The 20,266-nt window shown below is 36.3% G+C and overlaps 1 protein-coding gene across 1 annotated transcript; it reads left to right on the top strand.

The window, feature by feature from the left end:
- Nucleotides 1-1,228: 1,228 nt before the first annotated feature.
- Nucleotides 1,229-3,973, top strand: LOC120077585 (AUGMIN subunit 1-like). Its single transcript, XM_039031523.1, has 6 exons — nt 1,229-1,634; nt 1,722-1,854; nt 1,941-2,075; nt 2,177-2,300; nt 3,379-3,516; nt 3,641-3,973. The coding sequence occupies exons 1-6, from the start codon at nt 1,379-1,381 to the stop codon at nt 3,746-3,748; spliced, it is 894 nt and encodes a 297-aa protein (XP_038887451.1). The 5' UTR covers nt 1,229-1,378; the 3' UTR covers nt 3,749-3,973.
- The last annotated feature ends 16,293 nt before the right edge of the window (nt 3,974-20,266 follow it).

Raw genomic sequence — 20,266 nt, forward strand, 5'->3', positions numbered from 1 at the left:
ATCTGCAAATGTGTGTAGAGTTTTCCCTTACTGCATTTGTAGTTATTCATGCTGTAATTTCTGTATTTGAATTGTATAACCGCTTGTTTGAAGTCGACTGTAAATGTAATGTTAATTCATGATTGTAATTTGAAATAATCTTGTTCCACTGCTCATGAAAATCTCAAATTCGATTTCCTTCACGATCTCTTAGTTCACTATCCTATAATGTCATTGGCACTAGGATACCCTTCAAATATTCTCCATTATAGCATTGTTCCTTCTCATCCCATGACCATCCATATGGAACAAACAATTGCTTCTCATCCATCCTTCAATACACAAATGAGTAAAATTAAAATTTTAGATTCTGTAAAACTCTTATTAATAACCCTCGTTTCTTCCTCTCATTTTTTCCTCTCGTTAACTATCGTTCTCATTCATTTTTCTCCTTTAATAGATTATATATGGTATTTCCTTCCTCACGTTGGACTAGCCTCACTCTCGTTTCTTCCTCTCACCTATCTATAGTAGCATAATACCAATTCACAAACAAACCGTTCCTCTTATGACTCATATGATTTAAGTAAATGAGAAACAACGCAGTGCATGTTTAAACTTACTTGGAAGCATAAAATTTCTAGTATGTGTTGATTCAACAACAGTTAGAATGTTACAAATTCATATTTTTTTTTGTAAACTTTGCAACTAAATGTTATGGTTTTTTTTTAAGAACATTTTATGAGAACAGATGATATTCGATTTAGTCAAAATGTTTTGTTATCTTAGTGGGACTTAGCGTGCACAACACTTTTCATTAAATTGATTTGAAAGAATTGTGAGTCTTTCAAAGTATTCGGAAATTCGCAGAATGGCTATTAATCACAAGCAAACTGGCGGGAAATTGATAAAGAACGAGATGCAGAAACGAGAGAAAATAAGAGAAGATGAAAGTGAGAGAAATGAGGGAGTCAAACTGAAAATTGAGATTTAAAACGTTCGATTTCTGGCCCAAGATGAACAATTAGTAGGCACAAGAAAAGGAGGAAAAAAAAAGAGAGAAATGCGTGAGAATCTGGGTTGAGTGCTTCCTATGGGCAATCCAACAAGAGGAATGAGTGAGAAACGAGATAAATGAGCGAGAATATGGGATGTATGCATTGAGGATTAAAACGAACATTTTATATGCGGTTGACGTCATCAAAAACAAAAATTCGAATGTTTTTTAAATGACCCATCCGTAGGAAATTCCCAACAAATTTAAAAAACTATTCCCTACAGTTCTCGCCTGCAGATCCGACGGGATCTTTGGGAGCCGTCACCGATCTCCTTCACTGCAACCTCCGATTTCCATTTCTTTTGTTAAGGGATCACAAATCATACCATTTTCTGGCCAACAATGAGCGATATAATTTCACCGGCGGTGGATTCCGATTCGAAATTGGGATCAGATCCAACCAGTCGAATCGCCGAAGTGAAGGAGTGGTTGGGATCAGAATTCGGCAGGGTCGGCAAAGAAATTCCCGATTTCGAATACACTCCTTTTAGCGTCTCTCATTTGCACAACTTCTGTACGCTCTCCCAAGCAAAGACACGCGCCGCCGAGATTCTGGCCAAAGACTTCCGCCTCAAGGCCGCCGAGTACCGCGCCCAAGGTAAGACTCTATCTCTGAGCTTTCAATTGGTGAAACTTTTGTAATGGGATTTTGTTTCTTTTGATTGATTCGTTTTTGGGGCTTTAGCGGCGAGGATCAGAGAGATTTTGGAGAGCATAGGGATGGCGCAGGAGAATTTACCCTCCAATGTGGTTTCGTCCGCGCAAGTTCTCGCGAATGTGGCGAATTTGTTGAACATTAGGGATACTGAGCTCAGTAGGTAATGAAATCCCTAAATTTCTCGATGAATTTGTGCTTTGAAATTTTTGGTGTGTGTTTGATTGATTGAGAAAATGTTAAATGTAGTTTTCTGGTTGCAATGGGGGATATTTCTTTGAGGAAAGTAAGTGTTGAGGAGAAGAGGGCAAAGGTGGAGAAGGATTCTAAGGTCTTACTTGATCATACTCGAAAGGCAATAGCTAGATTAACATATTTGAAGAGGTTAGTTTCTGGAGAAATTTCTTTGTTAGGCCATCTCTGTGGTGCATAGGCTTACAATTTAGTGTTGTTTTTTGTTATCACTTTGACATGAACTCCGGTAGAACGCTAGCACAACTAGAAGATGATGTAGCTCCATGTGAAGCTCAGATGGATAATTGGAAGACAAATTTAGCTGTAATAGCTGCCAAGGAGAGGCAGTACATGCAGCAATGTGCCAACTACAAGGTACTTGATTCTTTTTGTTTTGCTACTTATAAACAGGTTTATGAAGTATATAGATCGGTGTGCATCTGGATACAAGTTTTTCCATAGCATGGACTCCAATGGGTGGCCCTCATGATACAGGAATACAGGATGTTTGGAGATATTCTCCAAGTCTTGGGTTGAAACTCCTCAATGGAAAACTTAGACCTTGTTTAGTAACCATTTTGTTTTTGGTTTTTAGTTTTTGAAAATTAAGCTTGTAAACACTTCTTTCACCTCTAAATTTACTTTCTACCAATGTTATAAAAAAATGAAGCCTAGTTTTGAAAACTAAAAAAGTATTTTTAGAACCTTGTTTTTGTTTTCAGAATTTGGCTAAGAATTCAACTCTTTTTACTAATATAAAAACCATTGTAAGAAATTGAGAAGAAAGAAACTTAATTTTCAAAAAACCAAAAACCAAAAACTAAGGTCAGGTCTAGTAACAATTTGGTTTTTGAGTTTGTTTTTTAAAATTAAGCCTATATACACTACTTCCACCTCCAAATTTTTCATTGGTAAAAAAGTAGCTTTTAAAACTTGTTTTTGTTTTTGGAATTTGACTAAAAATTCAACCATTGTACTTAAGAAGATGCAAATCATTGTAAAAATTAGAAGAAAATAGGCTTAGTTTTCGGAAAAAAAAAAATAAAAAAATAACAAAATGGTTACCAAGTGGGGCCTTGATAATGTAATAACGTCCTTATTTTCCAAGGCTGATCCTTAAGTCGGTAAAGCCTCCTTGGATATTTGTGGGGGCTTGTCATGAACCATCATGGAAGGAGTAGCCCTTGATAGTTGATACCCTAGTTGATTAAAAAAGAAAAATTGTTTCGGAGCATAGATGTATGTGGTATCTTATTGATATTGATGAATCTGAACTCTGTTGGTGAATTATAGTTTTGTAGTGAATTAAAGTTGGTAAAGTTGGTGAATTAAAGTTGATGAATCTGAACTCTGTTGGTATCTTATCATCATCTCTTTAGGAATATTTCTAAAGACTTGTCTCCTTCAAAATGGAGATTCCATCATGTGATTTGATGAAGTATTTATGTGACAGGCAATGCTTAATCGTGTGGGTTACTCACCAGATATTAGCCATGGGATAATGGTTGAAATGGCTGAGCATAGGAAAGAGTTGGAGAAGAAAACAAAGCCCATACTTGATACTTTAAGGAGCTACCAAGATCTTCCCCCTGTAATTCATTCCCCATTTCTCATACACTGCTTTTTATTGTGTATATAAATGGTTATTGAACCTTTTAACTTCATCAAAACAGAAAATAAAAGGATTGAACTTTGAATTTTTGTCTTACTTATAGGATAAAGCTTTGGCTGCTTTAGCGATTGAGGACAAGAAAAGACAGTATGCTGCAGCTGAAAAGTATCTTGAAGATGTTCTTCATTCCGCACTCACCACGACACAATAGCTTCTCTTTGATAGTCTAACCTTATTATCGGTAAATTGTTCTGTTTGTTTGTGCATATTAATGTTAGTAGAAGATAGTTAAGAGAGGTGCATAGTCAATATTCAGGACTATGACTTTAGGAACGGAGTATATTTTGTAACAATATGATATTAGGAGTTTTGAGTTCCTTGTAATGCATATAGTTTATTTTTGTTATTGAGAATGATACGTGTGTAGGTTTGAAGAGCTTGGTTAACAACCGTTGACGCAGAAGTGAAAGAAAATTATCATTGAATTGATATTATCTGAAAAGTAAACTCTCATTCCAATTGGAATTAAAAAAAGTGAGAGATCATTAATCTTTTTATTGAAGAGATATTTTGCCAATGCCACCAAACAATTAGCCTCAATCATACTGTTCTTTTGGTCCTAATTTGTGAGCTAATAAACACCCAATCTTCTCGATGGCATCTCTTCAATCGATTTGAACGTTATCGCACAACCAATTCCAAGGTCATTCTTATTGATCATGTTGAAGTAACGATTTCGAACATAAGTTTAACTCAACAATTAAAACCTCCTTATTTTGTTGAAAGGTTGATTTTTTACTTTTGTTAATAGGTGTTAGGGTACAAACAAAGTTTCATATAAGTTAGGGAAGGAAGTGATCATAGATTTATAAGTATGGACAATTATTTTCATTGGTAGAAGCCGATTGAGTGATATCAAAAGCTAAGTCATGAAAGTTTATGCTTGAAGTGGACAATATCATCTCATGGTTAGATCACTGACTCAATAAACCTATTATTTTGGGATTCGTCTTATTGGATGTTGGGAACACAAGATGAAATTCACTTCTTCTTAAAGGGTAGATGCAATCGCACTATTGATTGGTTACATCCAATGGAAATATAAATATATGTGTAGTGCAAAGAGTGTAGTTATCAGTCTTTAGTGGAGTGTCCGACAGTTAATGGATGTTGAATAATATAATTAAAGAATTTAATTAATTATTGAAGTACCATGAGCTTCAAGCTACAGGTTCAAATGAGAATCAATTTTGGATTATGATATAATTAATTTTACATAATTATATATGATGTAATTAATATAATGTATTTGATACATTATAATATTTATTTGAGAGAGAGAATAAAAATTTGAATTTGATTCAAATATCAATTATGTGAATTAGATTCATATAATTCATTTTTAATATAAATTGGATTTATACTAAATATCATATATTAATGAGAGAATTAAAATCTATAGGTTATATTGTATTTGATACAATATTAAAATTATAGGTTATGTGTTATATGCAATATAATTATGATGAATTAGTGATTATATAAATATATTTTTATTATATTTATTTAATATTATTATTTGAATTTAATTATGGGAGGGAATTGTAACCCCCTCTCCCTCTTTTTTCTCATTTTCACACGCAATAAGATAGTTTTTTGGATTGTATTGTTTCTTGATGTTCTTAACAGAAGAACTTAAAAAAAAAACATTGATTGCTCTGTATTTTTTATTTATTTTTATTTTTTGTGGTGGCCATTTGATTTGTTCATGACTGTCTTAGAGAAGATGATCACGTGAGTAAAGGTTCTTCAAAGATAAGGGTTTCTAGAAACCTTAATTTTCCTTTTTCTCTAAATTTATTAAGCATGCTGTAAATTTTCTGTTTCTGGAATTTATGTTTTGTGAAAAACAAAAAATTGGGATGATCCACATTTTCGCTTAGGGCATTCACAGGTTCTTTCATGGGGGAGATCAATACTGCATCCCTAAGCTTCAACTTAAAAGTTAATCCAGCAACTTCTATTCATCGCGCACCTCTCGGTGGCTAGCCACACTGATCATATTTCTATGGTGTGTGAATGTTGTTGCCTTGAGCAGAAGGTTATTTCCATCTCTAGAAATACTTCTTTTTTTGCTTAATGAGATCCACAACTACTTGCCCTCTTGGAAAGTTAGTTATAGCTACTTGACTCAATGAGTGATCATAGACAAGTATTTAAATAGTCATACATTAAGTAAACATGGTAACTTTTACAGAATAAATTTAGTTCATGGCATTAACCTTCCACCTTACCCCGTAAAAATTACTTACTCATGTTAAAAGAGAGAATGAATGTAAAGATGGAGAAGATGATGAAGATCGCCATGATAATATTAAGATAAAGATAAAGTCGTTGTCTACAAAATGGATAATCTCTTAAACAGAATGTAATACAACAACAAAAGTAGTAGAGAAGTAAAAGGAAACCATTGTCAGTAATTTGTTTCTTCCAACAGATGGATGTCAAGGCTATTGGGGATAGAGTGGTTTTGCGAATGGAGAAGGCCCTCTCAGACTTTGCTTCGACAAAGCTCCGATGACGAATCTAGATGAAGTTTGGAAGATGGAAGTTCTCTCATTAAAATCTCAAAGTCTCTCCTCGTGTGCATGTATATGTTTCTGGAAATATGGATATCTCTGGATCTCCCCGCGTGTATGTATATGTCTCTGGATAATGAATATCTATGGATCTCCCCCTATCTCTTAGGCATCAAGGCTTAATTTATAGAGTCGCGCGCTGGAATTGTTAGAATTCCCGCTCTGATGAATCGTTATCATCTGGCATGGTAGGTGCAGATGTTAACACATCAATCATAATCAACATTCTGGATGCTTGTCAGAAGATTTATGGTACCAACTCAGAGATCCCGAGGCATGGACCAATTGTTTGTTCGTCGGGTAGGAGTTTCGTGCATGCGACGAAGTCCTGTGATCAGCTACAAAATAAACATTTTTGGTGCAATTTATTCATGATATGCGGTTAGCATGAAAATCTAGTGTACTTCAGCGTAAGTATAATATTCAACATGAATTCCTAGCCTAATGAATGGATGTTTGCCTATTTTATCCTCATTATTCTAAGTAAAAGGCTACAATAACCTGTATTAACAGGTTGGGTTTTCCCCTTGTACTGATAGCGGAGTTCATTATTGGGTTTTTTTTTAAGTGTGAAAACATAGTGTAAAAGTTAAACGCATCTGTTCATACCTTTTCCACCCCTAAATTTTTTAGAGTAGCAAGGTCCTTAATGCATTGTAAGAAAAAGAAAAAAAACTTATTCAAAAATTTTGAAAAAAAGAATTGAGTAGAGGCGTACATGCATATAAGGTAAAACTGTCGAACACTGAAGAAGCTACTAAGGTTGTGAGAAGCATGAGACTCTTAAGGAATAACCAGGGAAATGCATGAGGATCATCACAATTGCTAATTTATCAATGTGCCATAAGACATAGCATCGAAATGAAATGCAAAAGGATAAGGCATGAAAAAAGAACAAGGCAAAAATAGACACAAACAAATAACATACGCAAATAAGCAGAGAATTCATTTGATTAAGATTTATGTGCTGAAGTACATAATGTTCTTATACACAAGCAAAGGAAATAAGATAGAGGAAATCAAAATCCAAAACAACACCCCCGAATTTACTGCTGCAATGAAGGGTCATCATTTTGCAGTGTCGGAGGAGTAGAGCCTTGCATATCATTAAAACACAAAAGCTGGCCGAGATGGGGGGAACGATTGGGCCATGAAGGTAAGTTGTTAGGAAGTTAAAATACTCATGGTTCTGTTCTGCTTGTATGTGTTAGAACTGGCAAAGGGTAAAAATGTTGCGCTGCATATTGACGAGTGACTGACAAAAGGTATCCGCATCGCGGCGCAATTTAGTGAAAGATTGTGCAAGCTGCATTTGGAGTTCACGGGAGAGAAAGAGTTGGAGCTCATCGAGGGTGAAGGATGGTGTAACAACCCAAATTTTGATGTAATTTTTAACTTAATTATCTTAAATCAATTAGGTGTTATTTTGAATTTTGAGTTTAAATTGAATTATTGTGTAAGGATAATTAAATTTTTTAAAATTTCTTCAATGAAAGATCTTTTCGGAATTTTTTAAAATTTAATTGTAAGAAAGTTTGGATTTATTTCAAAATTTTAAAGTATTCTAGCTACTGAAACTGCCTTCATGCCAGCAATAAGATTAAGAATAATTTTGTTGGTTCTGAGATTTTATGTGTCACGATTCTTGATTAGGGAGGTTTCATGAGCATATGATAATTATATTTGAAGCATGATTTAGAATATTATGAAATATTAAGAGGACAATTGAGCGTGGGTCTAAATCCTAAGGTAAGTGACACTACCACTAGAATGTCATAAAGTCAGGTGAAAGCTAGATGTTTGTTGATGAACATGTTTTATGTGATTTATTGTGGAAGTGTATATGCTATATGATTTATTATGAAATTATGTATGTTTTGTTGTTTACATGATCTAGTGTATGAAAGTGATGTACTAGGGTTGACTCATTACAACTAGATTAAACATGTATATGGAGACTGATTAACATGATATTGATGGGGAGATTTTACGGGACTCATGAATATGTGAATGTTATATGTAATATGAATTTAGATGCGACCTCTTTTCCTTTCAATACTATTTAACTGCGTGGATGTGGTGCATGTCTAAGGGCGTTAGTACATGAAAGAGATGTATTATGGCTGGTATGTATGAAAGTGATACATATGAAGAGGGGACTGGGTGTATGAAAGAGGTGCATGCCTAGTGGGTTATGTGTATACAAAAGAGGTGTATACATAACCATGTGCACGAAAGAGGTGCATATCCTGACATAACTAAAGAGGCCTGAGGTATACGAAAGAGGTGCACACTCAGTGGGTTATGTGTACACGATGTGTACGAGAAAGGTGTACACATAACTATGTGTACGAGAAAGGTGCACATCCCTACATTTGTAAAGAAGACTTGGGATATATGAAAGTGATGCATTCCCAGAGGGTATAAAAGAGATATACACCGGACCCGATGTATGTGAAAGTGATGCACGTCTAGGGGAAAGATAAAAGAGTGAGCCATATAAGAGAAATATTTTGGTCCCATTAGTATAGAATTACAATTCATATTGCATTTATTGGACATAAATGTTTAGCCTAGCCTCGGTAGTGGGGTTACTTACTAAGTATTTTATACTCATCCTTTCTCATGTCATGTTTTCTACATACTGACGAATGACAGAAGGAACTCGTGATCGAGCCACTAGGACCAGTCATATGCTTCCGCTCATGTTTTTAGGATTTTATGTTTTAAAATTTCTAATGTTGATGTTTGAACTTGAAGTTTTTGGTATTTGTGCTTTTAAACTTTATATAAGAATTTTCTAGTTCTATTTCATGGTTTTAAGGTTACCCTATTAAATGAATTTTAGTTATTTACTTTTTTTTAAAGTTATTTGTTTCATAGTATTTAGTTGGTTTGTTTACCAAATTATGGAAAAATGTCCATTTGAAATGCATGCATGTAGTAGCAACCTAGTATAATGTTGGAACACAGAAACAAGTAGTGGAAGAAAAGCAGGATCATTAAGCATTCTAATTCCTTAATTTTGACATCAAAGCATATTCATAGGGTATTAAGATGGTTTCAAGAAACACATACCTTTGAAGAATTCCTCCAATCCAAGCTGCTCCTCACGAATTCTCAGCTCCAAATCTTCAGTGAACCACCAAGAGATCTTCTCTACTATTCTCAGCTTCGAATTTGAGTGGTGGAACTAAAAAATTGAGCGAATTTGTGAAGGGAGTTGAATGGGTTTTTGGGTGAAGGAGAAGAACTCAGTAGAAAACTTTTTCCAGTTCTCTCTCTTTTTCATCATCAAATTTTAAGAGTTTTATATATCATCTTCATGCAAGCACTTGCAATGCTACTTCAATTGGACACACATGAATTGGGATGAGTGGTTAAAAAGTGAAGAAACACCTCCCTTTTGATGAATTTTGGATGTTTCTACTAACAATATAATTTTTATTTTAAATTCTTATTTTAATTAATTCCAAATTAACTAGAACTTATTTAATTAATTAAAAATTTCAAAAATTCAATTTCTCAAATTGAATCAAAAATGAAAATTAATTTGATTTTAATTAATTAAATAATAATTTAATATAAAATATTAAATTAATCACACACCTAATATTTAAATATGAATTCTATTCGTGTAATTAATATTTAAATATTATAAACTCTCCAATTTCATTTAATTTCGATAAATTAAACATTAATTAATTATATCGAATAGAATTGTACAAACCCTACTTTGAACTTGAACTACTCAAATTCAAACCCTAAATTCAATTTGAATATTTCAAATTGAAATTCAATTTGAACACTCCAAATTCATTCAATTTACTAATTCAAGATGTTCATGTTTTATGAGCTAGTAGAGGGACCTTATAGATCTACAGATCATGAGTTCTAACGATTTGAGATTAATTGGCTAAAACTCTTTAGATCGAATTAATCAATATTCGTTAACTATCGAGTCACAACACTATAGCTCAATAGTTGCACTCTCCTCACTGTAGATATATTTGTATCCACTTGATTTAATCATAATCAGTAATTCGACCCTTCACAGGTTGTTCGTAATAACGGCTGGGTCAAATGTTGTTTTAATTTACCCTCGAAATTACATCTTGCTCCTTAAGTTCCATTGATCCTCTAATAAACAATTGGTTTGTGATCCAATCACTAAACTAGATCCCTTTTGGGTCAATGAAAGGGTGGGGCCCCTTGTTTAAGACTTGGATTTAGCACTTAAGAGAACAATCTTCCTCCTATCCCTTAAATCAGGTAGGAGTGATTTCCATCTTGAAGAACTATGTGAAGGAAATCAAACATGAGGATTTCCATGAGCAGCGGAATGCGTTCCAAATTCAATTCGAAATTGAACAATAACAATTACAGTCACGAAAACAGAAACTTACAGGTCATGCACAATACGAAATTACAGCATGCTTTACAATATAATCAAGGGAAAAATTATACATACCTTTGAAGACTCTTCTTTAAAATCCCTCAATCACGAATGCTCGTTCAGTCTCCAAATGGCAACACACAAATGCTTGAACACAATGACCGTAACACAGCACGATGAATCAGCAACCACCACACGAACATGACGAACACACAATGAACGACCTCTAAAATCTCGACCTTAGTCGAGTTGAGTAAGACACCACCACAAGGGCTATCTTGGTATTCTCGATGTGAGAATTCAGATGTGTGGGCTCTGTGTGGACTTGGTTAGAGGAAGGGACTGGAGGAATAACAATCGTGTAAACGGTTGAGCAAATGGGAGATGACAAGAGTCTATCGTGTAGATGAATGCTTAATCGTATAGCAAATGCTCCGCGATCATATAACAAATGCTCTACGATCGTTTAGCTACAACCAACTGAGTGAACTATCGTGTAGTGTAACTCCATAATCGTTTAGTCTCTCTTTCAACTATCATTTAGTGAATCCAATTCACTTGACAGCAATTCCATGAGTTTTTTCGAGAATAGCAACTATTGCAAATCTTAAATCTACTAAATTTAGGAAAACGTTTTTTCTTTTATCTCACAGTTATAATGAAACCACCAATAACCTCCTACTCAATTGGTTATTAGAGAAAAAGATATAATAATCCAATAATTAATATAACTATAAATATATATGATAACCAACTTACCATACTATATTTATAACCTATAGTTTTATATTTCATCTCATGAAACATATAAACCACAATTCTTTTTCTATTTCATGGTACTTAATGTAAATCTCATTTACATTAATTCTCCACTTGATATATCTCATATATCACACTGATTATATCATATATAATCGAATTTCCTCTTGTCAATTTGAATATTTCAAATCAACACCAAGAACTAATTCTCAACTTAAATCCATTAAGCTACTAAGGAGACCTTATGGACCCGTAGCTTGAAGCTCCAACAATACGTGAATAACTGACTAAACTCTTTAGTCACAGAATCCACCATCCATTAACTATCAGGCACTCCCCTAAAGACCGACAACTGCACTCTCCTCACTACAGATATATTTTGTGTCCATATCAACCAATCAACAGTGTGATAACCCTTCACAGATTGCTCATAAATACAGCTGGGCCAATAACCGTTATGCCCCTATAATTACATCTAACTCCTTAAGTACCACTAATCCCTCTAATAAACATAAGTCATAGTCTTACTATGACTAAGTCCTCTCTTCCAGAGAGAAGTTGTGGCCACTATGTTCAAGACCCGGAATCAGCCCTTAAGGGAACAATCTATCTACTTACCCCTACTTCAGGGAAGGAGTGAATTCCATCTTGTATAACTGAGTTTCCAGCTCCCAAATCAGACAAATCCCCAAAAAGATAGGCATGTTGAGTTGGCAATCTGGCCACTCTCACCCATACTAATCAAAGGATTGCCTTCAAAGGCAGGAGTTCCCAAAACACTCAAGATTGAGGTTATGCCATATATGGTCGTTTAGGTGAGATGTAATTCTCAAGTATCAACGGCGTTATATAAAGAAACTATTCATCTCGTGGTCCAGTCTTAATATAGGACACCACCACTCGCATGTCTCCACATGAATGATCAAGATCTACCATCTGTAATAGTTTACAACACTTGTAAACCTCTACAAAGAGGGTCGTATCCATAGTGTCTCCAAGATCAGGTATTCCTCCTTAATCCTTATACTACAGACCTATTTAGGTTATCACTTAAGGTATGATCCACTTATATATCTTATATACATGCTTAAGTTTACATATAATAACCATGGAGCTTTGATTATTGGATATGAGTAAATGCCAAATAAAATAACTCTTATTTTATTCGTAACAATGTGTACAATTTACAAACTACGAGACTCGGGGAGAATTAGGACACCAATCCCAACACTACATCCCCAACTATCTATTCGATGTTATCCCCAAAATGGGAGGCTTATTAAGTAGTGATATTGGAGTACTTTCATCTATGCAAATCAAAGGATAATCCCGAATAAACAGGAGTTCATAGTTAGTTCAAGATTAAGATCGAGTTACCTAGGTCATCTAAGCGAAATAGTCAGTCTTAAACAATAAACAACACTATAAAGTAAGAGTGACTTATTTCTTGGTTCAATCTTACGCAGACTCATTTCATAGGACGCCCACACTCCTCATATGAATACATGAACAAATCAAAATCACTTTGTTTGTAGCACCTTAGAATAAATTGTAACAACTACAGAGTGGGTCGCATCTCATAGTGTTATCAAAATAAGGCACCAACCTTATTTGCATACCATAGATCTTTTTGACTATTTACTCGAACTTGATCTACTTTTATGTCTCCACATAAAGTTCAAGTATTCATATAATAGCCATGGATCTTAGTTTATTAGATTTAGTCTTTACAAGTGCAATTTATAATTCAATAACAACTTTATTGAAGAAATGTTAAATAACATCTTTATTGATAATAAAAAATGTTTCTCTACAAACTGCGAGTTTTAGGACATACAACCCAATATATAAGTTAGGGAGCCAGGTCATTACAAATGGAAAGTGGGTTGGTAGAGGATGGGGTGGTGAAGGGATGTGTTGAGAGGAGTGGGGTGGCAAGATGGTTCAAATTCTCACCATCTACCGTTTGGTGCTGGTTTGATGGACAAGCGTCCAAATCGACTAGGTCATCAAATTTGTCCAGGAGATGCAAAGAGAAGAATTTTCTTGGGGTCAGAGGGAGGAGATCTAGACGACGAAGGAGATATTGGTTGTTGCTCAGCAAGGGATGAGTCTTTTGTGCCTTTAGGAGAAGGAAGCAGGCTAAGGTCATTAAGTAAAGGGGATAGAAGCAGCAAGGGTCCTTGAGGTTTTAAGATCCTCAACAGCAAGGGAGTGCGGAACTGCTATTCAAGATTTTGCAGTTTAACACTAGTTCTGGCCACTTCCTTATCTTTGAGCTTGGACTTTGGACACTTGGCTGAGGGGGTTAAGGGTCATTAAGGTTGATGAGGATGGGGCACTTACGAGTTGGGGTAGGCACGGGGAAAAGAGAGGAGATTCTTAAGATTTTGCACAGAATATGGTTCGTGGTGATCCCATTTACCTTAGCCAATGGCTCTTCTTCAACACCAAAGCCCACACACAGGCAAAGGCTGGTGATTGTCCAAGGAAAGAAAATTTGTCCTCTCGGCTTGCCAAACATGCTCTTAATTTGCAATGCGATTATGCGCCCAACATTGATGGGGACGCCTCTCGCAATGTAGTATGCGGTAATCAGTCGATCCCTTGACACAGTCTTATCAGGCGTAGTGGGGATCAACCTCTTCTTAACCAAATATACCCATAGTCTTCCTTCTAGGAGTATCCTATTAGAGTCCAAAGTCTGAATGTCGTTAGGGGAGATCTTCCATATAGAGTCTCGTAGGGCTAACAGCCTCAGCGCATCCTCCATGTGTTCAGCATTTGGCACCATTATCAACCTATTGCCAAGCACAACATGGTTGCTTTTTTAACTTGAAAAGCATATTGATATCCTCAATTGAACGACACAATGTGACCAGATTGATGGAACACGAGACATACGCAGCAGAATAAAGATCTAATTACACTCTAATTGCTTTTAATTAAAAGGAAAATAGCATGCAAATGAAGGAAAAAACAGTAAATTAATAGGGATAGAATACAACCTTTGTAGCTTCCCAAAAAATGCTTTTCCTCGCTGAATCTCGACCCAAACTCTTTCGGACCACCACTAGAGTTGACCTACTATCCTCTGGACTCATAATCGAGTTGTGGGACCCGATGGATGAAGAACCCGAGAGAGAGAAAGAGATGGAAAATAGGTGATGGAATTTTTTGGTTTGGGTTTTTATTTTTCCAACAAAATTTAGAAAACTAAAATTGGCAAAAAGTCAAAAGTTTTTAATCCAAATTGAAAAGCCCATATTTATAGAAAAGGGCCATGCAAATTGCATGTAACAAATTCATAAAAACCCAACACCTAAAATCCACAATCTAAGTGGGCTTAATGTCTCCACTATAAGCCAACACCTAGCCCACTATTTTGTTAGTGGAATTATCCAACAAAAGTTTGGATTTTCCCACTAACTTTAGTCAAAGGGCAAAATAGTCATTTTATCAAAGTCAAATTTTGACCTAAAAGTCAACATTTTGACTTTTTATGATTTTTTTGTGTGGACTAATTTTGACCTCCCGAGCATGAATCCGCATTCATTTTCTCGAAATTCAAATCACATTTGAATATAAGGTCGGTCAAAGTTTTACTTTTCAAAGTCAAAAGTCAACTCTTTGACTTTTTACATCTTTGACCATTTCCATTATTTTCGAGCTTCCGGATATGAACGTATTCATATTCTTGATATTTAAATATTAAATCTGTATCTCTAAACTGAAAAACTAACCACTATATCACATATACTTGTTGGTTTTTCTCTCTTCACCTAATTCGATCAATTTGAATTATTCTATCATACTGTTCTAAGTTTATTCCATATGAGCTACTAGGGGAACCTAATGGACCTATAGATAATGGGCTCCAACGATCCGAGATTAGTTGGCTAAACTCTTTAGACGGAGCTAATCAACATTCGTTAACTCACAGGTCATTCTACTATATTCCCGTAGTTGCACTCCCCTCACTATAGATATATTTGTGTCCATATGATATAACAATGATTAGTAAGCTAATCCTTTACAGGTTGTTCGTAATCTCGGTTGGGTCATAAAAACCGTTTTACCCCCAAGACTACATCTTGTTCCTTGAGTTCCACTGATCCTCTAATGAACAATTGGTTTAAGATCCAACCTATAAATCGAACCCCTCTTGGGCCAAGGAGAGGGTGAGGCCCCTTGTTCAAGACCTAGATTTAGTACTAAAGGGAACAACCTATCTACTATCCCTATAACATGTAGGAGTGAATTCCGTCTTGCACCCTATGTTCTCAACTATCCACCTGATCTTACCCCTGAAATGGGAGGCTTATTGGGCTAGGGATAATGAGCTGCCCTCACCTATGCAGATCTAAGGATAATTTCGAGTGAATAGGAGTTCATAGTTAGCTCAGGATTAAGATTAAGTTACCTTGGTCATCAATTAACGAAATAGTCAGTTTTATACATAAAACAGAGTTTAGAACGTAAAAAGTGACTATTTGATGGTTCAGTCTTATGTAAACTCTTTACATAGGATGCCTCCACTTTCATGTCTCCACATGAACGATTTAGGATCACATCGTTTGTACTAACTACAAAATGGGCTGCATCCATAGTGTCCTTAAAATAAGGCGCCCAACCTTACTCATATACTATAGACCATTTTGGCTATATATTTGAACTTGATCTACATTTATGTCACTACATAAAGTTCAAACTACATTAAATAGCCTCAGGACCTTAGTTTATTGGATTCAAGATTACAATTTCAATAACATTTTAATCGGAAAAAAAAAAATAGAATATGTTTATCAATTGACAAACTACGAGTTTTAGGACATAAAATCTAACACAGATACCGTCACTACATTTTTCTCCTTGTGCAAGTTTCCGTGGTAGAAAACATGTACAACGTTAGGGTTCACGATGGAGGGACTCTGGAAAAAGTCCTCCTATCCTAGTTTTGCAATGATGTTGGTGATGTAATCTAGTAAAAGCGATGCACTAGAGTAGCATATCATCCCCTTCCTTCTTCTCCCCTTTCTTGGCTACTCTATTTCCAGGAGATGACTCGTCCATCTTCTCTTTGTCCCTTTCTGGGTCCTTTGCGTCTCTTGAGCCCATTGTCGTTTCGCACTCAAGTTTCTGCTTCTTCTTCTCCTCTTCCTTCTTTTCTTTCTCCCATTATTATTTTTCAATTATCTTCAACACTTTGTTATGCTTACTTCTCTCCTATTGCCGCGCTTCTTTTTCTTCTTTTCATTTTCTATCTTTTTCTACTTCTTCTTCCATCTCTCACACAAACTCCTTGGTGGTTGCCTCAATGCGCTTATCTTCTTCTTTCTTTTTCCTCATTTCTTCTTCTACCCTCGCATTGTCGCAGCGTACTTCTTCATCGTATAGCTCTCTCGGCAGATTGGGGGATGCAATAATCAGGTAAGCTTTCTCCATCTTCTCCACCTTTTGCTTCTTCACCTTCTCCTTCTCTTTAGTTATGTGCTCAACTAACCGTGCATGCTCCAAGTCCACAGAAGGCCTAGCTACAGTGACCTTAGTGTTGGTCATTGTTCATCTATCTTGCACCCAATAACCCCTTCTTCTTCTTCTTCTTTTCTTCTTGGTTTGTGAATGAGAGGGTTAGGCGCATCATCCTTATCTTCTTCATCCCTTCATTGGGCCTTTGATGTGTTCCTAAAGAAACTTTACTTCGTTATGCAACGTTGGCTCAGCAGATTTCATCACCAATAGTAATTCCACCCTTATGTTGGTGGACTACTCCTGTGAACCCCGAACCCTACTTTCCTTACCTAAATAAGTTGATGGTTGAGATTAGTAAGATGAGAGGATTGATATTTGAGTTATTTTTGAATTGTAGGGAAGTGGGTAAAGATTAAGAAAATGAAGTAGGAAAATGCATAAGTATTGGAGGACTTGGTTCTTGGGTGAATATAAGTTAGCCTAGCAAGAAGAAATTTTGGCTAAGTGTTAGAATGGGTGTTGGCCTTGTACTATGCATTGAGGTAGGGAATTTGGCGATGACTTTGCTGTTTTGAGGCTAAGAAACTCTTACAGTGACTAAGTGTTGGCTATGTGTTGAGGCTAAGCAATGAAGGTATGAGCGGCTGCATGTTGCGATGGCATGTTCTACGCGATGGAAATGAGCTTACCATGGTGGTCAGGCTGGACACATGTGAGCGGCAGCCAAGAACATGTGAGGTTAGTAAGCATACGACAAGAATGAGCTAGGCGTTGGCAAGGGAAGATACAACACAAGGTGGTTGTCCAGGCGTAGGTGCAAGGGAACCAGCGCAAGTGTTCAAAAGGTGAGCGTTGGCCGTGAGCTTATGCGTTGAAGGCAGTGTGCATTGACAAAGGCCTTGGAGGTTAGCATGCGATGAGGGGTGTGCGACAAGACAAGCCATGGCTGTTGGAAGTGAGGCATTGGCTTGAGTGATAGCTTAGTGTTGCGCAATGGCCAAGGCTGGCATGCGATGAGTGAGACATGCGTTGATCAGGCCTTGCAAGGTTAAAGGCTGGGAGATGCGATAATGTTGAAGGCCTGTCTCTTATACACATCTAGATGTGTATAAGAGACAGGCGTTGATCAGGCCTTGCAAGGTTAAAGGCTGGGAGATGCGATAATGTTGAAGGCCAAGAGGCCAAGGCGTCAACCTTAAGCAAAGGTTTGAGTGAGGCTTGAGTTGGCACAAGCATTGGAGACATGCATTGGCTTGGCATGCGTGTGAGGGCTGTTATGCATTGAAGCTAGCTGAAGGCAAGGCTTGCATTGATGGCAAGGGAAGCTGATCAGCGTTAAGCACCATTTAAGAAGTCCAACTGTGTTGGTTTAGTGGGATCAGCCAACTAAGTGGCTGATGTGGCAGCCTATTAAGGATGCATGGCTGGCAGATTCAAGTATAAAAGGGGAAAGCTAACATCAGAGAGCTGTTTTGAGCAAACCACTCGAGCATTTGAGGAGATTCCAAAGCCATCTGAAAATGTTTAGTTGATGGAGGAGGGCTGCCAAAAGAAGAAACCAACGGGAACTAGCTAAAATTTTGGAGAAATTTCAAGAAGGTCAAGCTCTCGGGTAATCCAAAGCTAGTGTTAACGTTTTTAAGATTCCGGCCAAACCATGAAGAATTCTGAGCTCAAATTTAAGGTAAGCATCTTGAGATATTTTTTAGTGCAGAAGGAAGTTTCTTGAGAAAAGCTCTAGAAAATGAGTTATTTAACAAGTAAATTGAATCTGGAATTCTTCGAACAAGCAGGTAACTGCTTGAGTTGAACAAGTTGGCAGCAAGTGGATGCCTAAGACAAGGAAGGCCAAAGGTGGGGCATGCATTGACACTAGTGTTGTCGCCTAGCCAAGCTTGAAACCTAGAATTTTTCTAAGTGTTGAGCAACTAGAAGGTATGTGTTGGAAGGTGAAGTCCTTTACTAAAAAGATCATAAGTTTATTTATGAAAGTTAGTCTAAAAAGGGAGACCCTTTCCAATAGCTAAAGTATAATGTTTTGTCCACAAGGTTGACACCAATAGAGGAGGCTTACCATCCACTAAGGAGTTGCCAAAAGCTGTGAGTGACTAAGTGTTTATGATGTTTTAGAAATTTATGTTTCAAATGGAGGTTTTATCTCATGCTAAGTTAATTTACAAAGAATTTCCAAGCAAATGTATGAGTCCAATGCATGCTAGTTTAAAAATCATGAAGTATGATATTTTCAAACGTATACTAGCTCTCCAAAGTAAAGCTTTATAAAATGTTTTAGTTATAAACTATTTCAAGAATATGAAGCATGCGTTGGTAGCTATACTTTGAGCTTATATGTTGAACTTAGCTCAAGTTATTATGATTTATGTTTACATGATTCAGTATAAGAGTTTTTAATACATCAAACTCAATACTGAAGTTCTTGGAGAAGGTATCTCAGCAGTAGTACCTAAAGTATGACGATACTTAGTTATAACGACGTGCACATAGGTAGTTTGATGTCGAGGGATCGAGCAAAAGGGTTCTCTCTCGACTAAGGCTAATTGTTGAGGGTTTGAGCAAAAGTGTTCACTCTCAACTAAAAATCAGTGATAAGCTTATGACCAGACTTCTTATGATAAAAGTTTTTATGTTTAATTGGTTGGAAATATTTTGTATTCCAGTATATTGTTCTCTAGTATAGTTAAAAGAACTATGATTTAAGTCACTCACTGGGCTAGTAGCTCACCCCGTTTTATATGTTTCTTTTCCATAGGTAGCAGTCAATTCCCCAGAAGATAACTCTGCTGCTGCTCTGCCACTCAAGAACAAAGATTTAGTTGTCTATCGGTAATTACTTGTACACATGTTTTGGTGCATATAGGGACTAGTTTGTGAGTTTGGGTTCTTAAGATCTTATTAAGTTCACTTTGTTTATGTTACTGATGTATGAAACCTTAATGGATGTGACTATTGGTTGTTGAGTATTTAATGCATGTTTGTTGTAATCAGGGTTTCTAGACAGGTTAAGTAGGTTAGTAGGCAATAAGTGCCAACAAAAGGGTTGGTAACTGCTGCAGTCATATCTACTTCCAAGTTTAGAGGATTGTCTGGGAGAGGGTGTGACAGTTCCTCCACAATTTGATGCTCCGTCTTGCGTCGATGCTTTTCTTCCCTTTTCATCCTCATTTCTTCCTTTCTTTTTTTCTTTTCTTCCTTTTTCACAGCTCCCTTTTCCTTTTCTTCCTTTTTCACAGCTCCCTTTTCCTTTTCTTCCTTTTTCTCCCTTTCTTTCTCCTTGTACTTTGCGACAAATGCTTCCAAAATTGGCTTGATGGGTCCATCATTAGGGTCTGCTGGCGCTTTTCCTTTAGGATCCTTGGCCACAAGGGCTGACCCTTACGGTGACACCACCACTTCTCCACCCTGATGCTTCTCTCTTCTTTTGAGCTGATTGACAATGCCAGCC

This window comes from Benincasa hispida, chromosome 5, assembly GCF_009727055.1.
Source record: "Benincasa hispida cultivar B227 chromosome 5, ASM972705v1, whole genome shotgun sequence".
Taxonomy (NCBI): domain Eukaryota; kingdom Viridiplantae; phylum Streptophyta; class Magnoliopsida; order Cucurbitales; family Cucurbitaceae; genus Benincasa; species Benincasa hispida.

Excerpts from the sequence above, each read along its gene's own strand:
- LOC120077585 (XM_039031523.1), top strand. The coding sequence starts at position 1,379 with ATGAGCGATATAATTTCACCGGCGGTGGATTCCGATTCGAAATTGGGA. Across the intron at positions 1,635-1,721 it reads CGCCGAGTACCGCGCCCAAG|CGGCGAGGATCAGAGAGATT; the intron begins GTAAGACTCTAT and ends TTGGGGCTTTAG. Across the intron at positions 2,301-3,378 it reads AGCAATGTGCCAACTACAAG|GCAATGCTTAATCGTGTGGG; the intron begins GTACTTGATTCT and ends TTTATGTGACAG.